Source organism: Leuciscus leuciscus (genome assembly GCF_965113295.1).
Source record: "Leuciscus leuciscus genome assembly, chromosome: 6".
Taxonomy (NCBI): domain Eukaryota; kingdom Metazoa; phylum Chordata; class Actinopteri; order Cypriniformes; family Leuciscidae; genus Leuciscus; species Leuciscus leuciscus.
In genome coordinates, this window is record NC_138730.1 from 37,551,139 (window position 1) to 37,560,204 (window position 9,066).

The following is a 9,066-nucleotide window of genomic DNA, read 5'->3' on the forward strand; positions in this document are numbered from 1 at the left end:
TGCTCATTGGTTTAAACAACTGTGATGTATTGTTCTCTTTTAAAATGTTTGATTTTAAAACTCTAATATCATGTTTTATGTGTATATGTTATGTGTGAATATTCCCAAACTATCTGACAGTGCGATCTCTTTGGGTTATGCAATTTAATTTGTATAAATAAATAAAATAAATAAAAACAAATGTCTGTATTAAAGAAAAATTATTGATAAACATGTATTTGGAATGAAATAAAATAACAAGTAGGCTACTTTGGGTGTCTTGTTCATTTTATTTATTTTCATATAAAAGCAACAGAACTTACATCCAACACTGTGCACGAGCGTAAATCCCGCGATATCCATCTTTGATCTCGCAGGTGTCAGATCCACTGCGAGAAGAGAGAACTGTCCGGCTTGCCTGCGCTTTTTTTCACTCCTCCTCTCACTGCAGCCGCCTAGTCTCGCATATATTTCAGGCGAGGAAAGGCGCATCTCAAACAAGCCTAGTGTCCAAAAGCGTTTTTTAAATACAGCTTACCCCACCTTTAAAGGGTTAGTTCACCCCAAAAATAAAAAAATATGTTATCACCCACCCTCATGTCGTTGAAACCTGTAACATTTGTTCCTCTTCAGAACACAAATGAAAATATTTTAGCTTAAATTAAATGTTCATAAACCAATTGTGTCTCATCAGAAAAAAATCTTTTGAACTTTTTAAAGCATTAAAATTAGCATGGTCCTTATTTTTGGACTTTTGAAATTGTCTGCTCTCACTCACCCAGTCATCTCCCCTTCATGAGAAATTAAAACCAAATTTCACTGAGATTGGACTACGTTTGGGGTGTGCTCAACAAAGTTGAAATTCCATCTTAATGAGAGAGTCACGTGACGTGCTCATGAACCCTGTAGTACTTGAGTAGAGCTCTGTACAATTGGCCCCCCTTTTTTTTTTTTTTTTTACCGATTTTTTTGTTTTATTTTAAGTTTTATTCAATAATTGATCTGCCAGATGTCACACAATCGAAAACAGCGAGATTTGTCGCCGTCATCTTCACCGATTAAGAAGAGATCCAAGGCACCGACCACGAGTGATACGGTTGACAAAACACTGTTGCACGCTTCGAGGACATTTTAAAAACCGAGCTGACGGCGATGCGGAGTGAATTTGCCTCTCACATGTCAGTTGTCCAGTCGCTATGCTCTAAACTCGATCTTCTCACAGGTGAGATGCGTGAACAAAAGAAAGTAGTCACAGATCACGATACGCGGTTAGCCGCGCTTGAACAACAGGTGGTGGATTTACAAGACCGCAACAGGCGCAGCAATCTGCGTCTGATTGGATTGCCTGAAGGATCCGATAAAAGACGACCCCATGGGCTTTTTGAAAAGATCTCTGTCGACGTGGTTGCCTTCTCTGGCGGGAAGAGAGATTGAAGTGGAACGAGCACATCGCGTGTATACAAAGGCTAACGTTACCTCAGATCGCGCTAAACCACGGGTCTTTCTCTTTAAACTTTTGCGGTACACCGTACACGGACAGGGAGCTCATTCTGCGGGCTGCTAGACTGCATGCCCCGGTGAAAACAAGCGACGGAGAAGCGCTGTCCTTCTTTCCTGACTTTTCTCCTATGCCTGCAAAAAGAAGCGCGTTTGCACCAATTCGGAGGGAAATGAGGGAAGCTGGCATCCAGAATTTCCTCCTTTATCCTGCTACGCTGAAGGTCATTCTCAATCAAGGCGAACCAAAGATGCTGTATTCCCCAGAGGAAGCAAGACACTTTCTCGGCTGCCAGTTAGCCACTAACCCCCGCTGAACTTCGGCTGGTCATTTGCTGAGATGCTCTAAGTTCTAATTTGTAAGGTGACTGTTATTTTATAGAGTTCACCTCACTTTATTTTGTACACAATAATTTTTGAAAGGCTAAGCTCTCAGTATATTGTATTTCTTATCGGGTTGTGTGACAAGTTTTTTTTTATTTTTATCTAGTTATTTATTATTTTACGTGTAGCTAAATGTGTATTATTATTATTATTTATTTATTTATTATTATTATTATTATATAATTATTAATTATTTATTTATTATTATTATGTAATTGCTAGCCATTATGTTAGCACTGGGCCAATATCGGTGCCTCAGTAATGTGCAGGTTTCTTTTGACGCCACGGATCGTATTAAGGGGGGTTGGCGGATCAAGGTTTGTTCTTGGTTTGATCCGCCATAGTTTATGGGAATATGGTTATGTTTCTCCAAATAGTAATGGGAAGGGTGGGGGGTGGTTTGATGGTAGACTCAAATGGTTTCATTTTCTAAGTTGTACTTTGTTTTATCAAGCAGCATTTCAATTGGATACTCATGACTGAGCTTAATATTCTGAGTTGCAATATAAATGGCCTAAACGGCCCTCACAAACGCACAAGTTTTTTGGATTTTTTGCGAAGAAGAAAGATTGATATAGCGTTAGTTCAGGAATCCCATTTGAAAGAGGAGGATGTACGCAGGTGCAATAATACGTTTTATGAAGTGGTAACTCATTCATCTACGGATACTAAAACTAAAGGTGTCCTAATTTTGGCACGGAGGACTTTAAATATCACTAGGAATATATTGTATTTCTTTCAGTTTACGCTCCATGTACTCCTGACCCTGCTTGCTTCTCTTTACTCAGTTTATCTCTTGAAATTCTCTGACTTTGAAATTGTAATGGGTGCAGATATGAATTCAGTAATGTCCCATACTTTAGATAGATCTGGGTCAAAGGAATCACACTCTCAAGCTCTTTGTTCTGATAAATTACGGCAATGTGCAACCTCATCCTCACTGGTGGATATTTGGCGATTACTAAACCCTTCTACTAGGTCATTCACTTTCTTCTCTGGCCCTCATAAAATCTATTCACGAATTGACTATATTTTTATTTCTACTTCTTTATCTTCAGCTGCTCAAAATGTGGATATTTGCTCCCTATCGCTGTCTGATCATGATGGTAATTTGTGCAGTTTATCTTTGGTCCCTCGGCCATCTCGGGCCCCTAGATGGCGATTTAACTCTAAGCTGTTACAGGATGAAAACTTTTGCAGTCAGTTCAGAAAAAGGTTTGCTGAGTTTATTTAAATTAATCGAGGCTCGGTGGACGATCCTCGAACACTTTGGAATGCGGTTAAAGGCTTTATAAGAAATAACTAAATTTCATATACCTCTTTCCTCCAGAAAAAAACGACACAAAAAGATAGTTGAACTGGAATTGCAGCTTCAGAACTTGACGAGATAATCAATGATTTTTTTTGGACAAAACACTCAGCAAAATGATGGCGGTTAGGACTGAACTCAACTCATTACTGAGATCCAGGGCAGAATTTTTGATTCAAAAATCCAGGCAGAATTACTATTTTCAGGGGAGTAGACCAAGTCACCTTTTAGCTTTGAGATTACGCAACAGTGAAAAGTTTGCTAATATTCCTGCAGTGAAATCCCAATCTGGGGACAGTATGACAGATCCTAAAGATATTAATACCACTTTTCGCTCTTTTTATTCTAATCTTTATACCTCTTCTAGTGGTGACCCGGACTCTTCTGCATCCTTTCTATCCAATCTTGATTTACCTTGGCTGTCGGATTCAGATTCTGAATATCTGGCTGAACCGATTACTCTTCAGGGGCCAGTTGCATAAACTTAGCCACTATGTTAAGACTGTGTCTTAAGAACTAGTATGACCAACTAGCTGTTAGTTAGGGCTTATCAGCCTTACATTTAATTATCAAATTAGACTAATCTACGTTTTTATGTAACTGACATAAAAAATGTATGAACAGTCTTAAAGAAAAATACTGGAGGACTAACTTGTAAGACTAGTCTTAGCAGTTTATGCAACCGGATCCAGGAGCTGGAGTTAGCAGCTAAATCTATGAACAAGGGGAAATCCCCTGGCACAGATGGTATTCCAATCGAATTATATACAACTTTCTGGTCTGACTTAGGCCCTCTGATGTTGGATATGATAGATACATTTTTCAGTTTCTCAAGGTTCATTTCACTCATCGATTAATATAGCTATTATTTCTCTCCTTTTAAAAAAAGACAAAGATCCGACTTCCTGTTCTAGCTATAGGCCACTTTCTTTGATAGGGACGGATGTTAAATTGTATGCTAAAGTGCTGGCCCGACGTTTAGAGAGATTTATGAATAGATTAGTTCATTATGACCAAACAGGGTTTATTAAATCTCGTTCCGCCTCGGATAACTTGCGCAGGCTATGTCATATTGTTAATTCAGCGAGTATGTTGACTTCCCCTTGCGCAGTATTATCTCTGGATGCGATGAAAGCTTTCGACCAGCTAGAATGGAACTATTTGTGGGTGGTTCTACAACATCTGGGTTTAGGATCAAGTTTTATAAACATGATTAAAATTCTGTATACCAATTCAGCAGCGGCTGTTCTTACAGGTCCAGTTTGTTCAAAACCATTCTTTATACAGCGAGGTACCCGTCAAGGTTGTCCGCTTTCTCCTTTGTTGTTTGCTTTATCCTTGGAACCCTTAGCTCAAGCAGTCCGACAATCTGAAATTATCTCCCCAATAATTATAAGGAACACACACCATCATATTTCATTGTTTGCTGATGACATCTTATTGTTTTTGGAGAAACCATTACATTCTATCCCTCAGGTGTTGAATTTATTTGACAATTTTGGATCCCTCTGTGGGTTTAAAATTAATTGGAGCAAGTCATGTTTACTCCCCCTCAACTTTAAAATTGAGTCCACGCCCCTATCCATATCTACTCCAGTGGTTCAATCCTTAAGTACCTGGGGATAGATATCTTTCCATCCCTGCAGGAAATTATCTGAAAAACCTGAATAGTATTTTAGCAAAAATATCCTCAGACTTGGAAAATTGGTCTTGTCTCCTCTCCCTACTTCTTTTCACGCTCGTATATCTGTAATTAAAATGAATGTTCTTGCACGTATTCATTTCTTTTCATTATGATTCCTCTTTCTCCACCTGCTGGCTTCTGGAATAAACTCGATGCATGCGTTTCTTGTTATATATGGGATGGGAAACGTCCTCGAATCAAGCTGACCACCTTACAGCGTAGCAGATTACATGGAGGTCTGTCTTTCCCTAATTTTAGACTTTATGCTCAAGCCTTTACCCTCCACCCTTTATCAGTCTGGTTTGACCCTGATGCTTCTGTGTCATGGAGAGCAATTGAGGAATCTATAGTTTATCCCTGAAGCATCTTGTTTTTTCCGGGGTTCCACTGAAGCAGTGTAAATCTCAGTTTGGTCCTATTGTAACTCATCTTCTCTCCACTTGGAGGGAAGTCGAAAAGCAAATACACCAAGTTACAATCTGGCATAGGCATTCACCTATTTTCCATAATAACAATCTTTTGTCTGGCAAGGCCCCTTTTCATTGTCCACAATGAATGGACGACAAAAAAAGCAAACACTTTGGGAGAGATCTATGACGATGTGGGTCTAAAATCATTTCAGAACATGAAAGCTCAATATAATTTACAAGGTACATCTTTTTATATGTATTTGCGAATAAGATCTGCCCTTCGGGCATATGGGGTGCCTTGGGACTCCCATTTACCTATTCACCCACTGTGCAAATTAATCCTTCTTTCTGAGAGATCTCCCTCTTCTGTTTCAGTCATTTATCAGTATCTTCTTGAGCATTCATACAAACCCTTAGCTATTACAACTGTTTGGGCCAAGGATCTTAATGAAGATGTGCATGTTTTATTTTCGGATCAGGTATGGAGGATGTTTAAGCTGTCTTCAAGGAACCCCAATCATCAAATGATACACTGGAAATGACTCAATAGGGTTTACTTGACTCCTATGAAACGTTTCTATATGAATCTATCCTCCTCTCCCAAGTGTAATCTTTGTTCTCAAGGATCTCTAGGCACGTACTTGCACTTCTTTTGGGACTGTCCCTCTCTCTCACCTTTTTGGACCCAACTCTCACAGGACTTATCATATCTGTTGGACACTGATATTTCTTTGACCCCACATAGTTTTTTCTTGAACGATTTTAGGGACCTTACCTTATCCATTCAACAAAGATATTTACTGTTAACCGCTCTCACAGCGGCAGAAAAAAATGTTAGTTAACCGCTGGAATCCTCCTCACACAATGGACAGAAGAACATGGACGGTATCTTGGCTGGACATTATATCAATGGAACTCTCAACCTCTCGTATGCATGGATCCAATGTTAAGACTGAATTTATGGCATGCTGCTTTTGATATTGTCAACTTTTTTAACATCTATGTAATTTATTTATTTATTTTTTCTATTTTTTTATTTAATTATTATTTTTATTTAATTGTTTTATTATTGTTTTTTGGGTCTACATTCTATGTTTGTATTTGATTGGTATTTTCTTTAAGTCTACCAGGGGTGGGATGGGATGGGATGGGTTCTAGATTTTTGCGTTGTATTTTTGTTTTTCTTGACTTTAAAAAAGAAAACTTAATAAACAGTTGTTAACAAAAAAAGAAATTCCATCTTAATAACCATAACAGTACTTAATTAATAATTATACAAGACCATTGTGAACGAGAACACAGAACCAGTGTTGTTTAAAATGTTACATTACAATGCTGCTGATGAGAACTGATCTTTGAAAAATTGCAATCTGATCTAGTTTGTGATGACAGTCCGACATATCCTCCGTGGTTGTTGCGTTGCTCTCTATGGAGGGAGAGAAATCTGTCAGATTTCAGCAAGAATATCGAAAGTCTTACAGGTTCAGAATGACATGAGGGTGTGTAAATGATTTACAGATGACAGAATTTTCACTTTTGGGTGAGCTATATCCCTTTAAGGCTGGTCCTCAGAAGGATAGTGGTTCATTCCCTGCAAGGAATGAGACCTCAAAAGATTGTGATAACAGATTTCTCAGTGATCTTAAATGTCTTTTTGTCTAAATATTTTTTTTAATTATCAGAACCAAGTAAAGGTGTAGAACCTCCTGAACACAGAAGGATCCCAGGTCTGATTTTAATACTGAACATTTCAATTACATGTTTATTCCTGTATTAGTCTCACACATATTTTACACTCTTCTGAAGACTAACTTAAATCATCTTTTGTTTCAATCAGAAACTGAATTTGTGAACACACACAAAGATAAACTCATTCAGAGAGTTTCATCAGTGATGGCGATTGCTGACAGTTTGGAGAGCAAAAAGATGATTACTGGTGAAATGTGGAGAAAGATTAAAGCTGTAGAACCACAAGTGGAGAAAATGAGACTCTTGTGGGATGCTCTCGACTCTGGAGGAGATTCTGTAAAAGCAGAATTCTACAAACTGCTGAAGGAGAACGAGCCTTATCTAGTAGAGGATCTGGAGTCTGGCTCCAGTGGACCTTCACCACAGTAATGCTGAGAGTGAGTTTGAGGCGTAAAGATCAGCTCTGCTGTTATTATACTGTAAATTTTTATAGATGTACATGTTATAAGTTTCTGTTTTCCAAATTTTTAACTGTATATCCAGATTTAAATTACATCGTAATCTCCATTTTTTGTCCCCACTGTATTTATGCCTGTTGATGTAATACACTTGTTTTAGCATGTATGATGCTGTTACTGTATGACAACATGAGTTACTATGAAATGTTTTAATTTGATATTACTGTGGAAAAATAACCACATAAAAAAAAAAAAAAAAATTGTCAAAAAGTTGCTGTGGGAAAACATATGGGTCATTTTTCTTGTTTTCTTTTACATTTTAAAAAGATGAATAAAACATACAAATGAAAAATAGAGTTAATAATAAACAATATGAAGTACTTTTTTTTTTAAGAGAAGCATGAGGAAATGGATCTCAAGAGTCACACTGAAACATGCTCTCATATTCACACACTTTAAACACAGTATTGCACATTCATTCCCTTTCCATCGCTATGTGAATTTGATCATCAAATTCATCTTCTCATACATAAAGGTGCCAAATAAGCCTCAAAATTACCAAGAGACCTAACATGGTTAATGTAAACCCATTTCATAACTGTGCACCTGCAAACTAGTTTAAACACCAGCTCACTGTAACATTTATACTTTATTTCTGACAAAACTGATTAGAGTTTCTAATTGGTTGGACTGAACTGTATTGATCATTGCATATTTTGAACGTTCAAAAATGTTTAATAATATAGACCAAGGGTCAAGTCTTGTAAATTTAGCCTAAATCAAGCCAGATTTAAACAGCTGCAGAAACATATTCTGCACAAACTGAGCCTTTCTGAAGAGCAACAGTTGCCATGGTTTTTGAGCTCACATAATAAAAGCCCTTTATTTTGCATAAAAACTCAGGATTTGAATGACAAAATTTCTTCAATTCTAATATTATTTTTAAACTTTGCTCTGATGATCTGATTCAATATCCCTTTCCAGAATTTAGACAAATGTACAAATCATGATCATAAACATTTTGTTTAAAAAAAAAAAATTCTCCTTTACATTGCTTATACCAAAAACCATTCAATCTCTGACCCCTTGCCACCATCTTAGAAAAATATTATAAAAGCGCTTTCAAATGCAATTTAGTTCAGATACAAATATGAAAAAGCACTCTACTCTACTTTGAAAGTGTGAAGGACAAATACACGGACACTTCAGAGAAAGAGATTCATCACATTCAGTTTTTTCCTTCACATCACATGAGCAAACACACTCTCTCTCTCACACATATAGAAACACAAAGCGTCAAATACTCGTGAGGTTTTCTTGGAAGGAGGCAGAGCGTGTGTTCAGAGAAGAGTCTGTAAGCTCACTTTGACACTCTGTGAGTAGAATCCATTTGTTTAAAAAATCCTAAAATGTTACATAAACTCGAGCTTTCAGAGTTAAAAGCACTGGTGGCGTTTACCCAGATACTCGCGTCTCCGTCCTATCAGAAGAGTTCAAACTGGCAGCGGACAGCTATTCCTACGAGGAGCTCGGGCAGTGGTGAGTTATTATTACACAAGCGATTGATGACACCTGCGGTATTCTTCAACTGAGTGACTTGTTCTGCGATATCACATTGCAGATTTTACAATCTGTGAGCATACCCACAACTCCCAT

The 9,066-nt window shown here is 37.6% G+C and overlaps 1 protein-coding gene across 1 annotated transcript in view; it reads left to right on the forward strand.

Moving 5' to 3' along the window:
• Positions 1-8,958, forward strand: part of LOC309501395 (NACHT, LRR and PYD domains-containing protein 1 homolog) — a 52,309-nt gene extending 43,351 nt beyond the window's left edge. Inside the window, exons 20-21 of the mRNA XM_082173467.1 lie at positions 6,946-6,990; positions 7,101-8,958. Coding sequence (XP_082029593.1) covers positions 6,946-6,990; positions 7,101-7,381 — 326 coding nt within the window. The 3' untranslated portion in view covers positions 7,382-8,958. The remainder of the gene's footprint in view (positions 1-6,945; positions 6,991-7,100) is intronic.
• Positions 8,959-9,066: the final 108 nt, after the last annotated feature.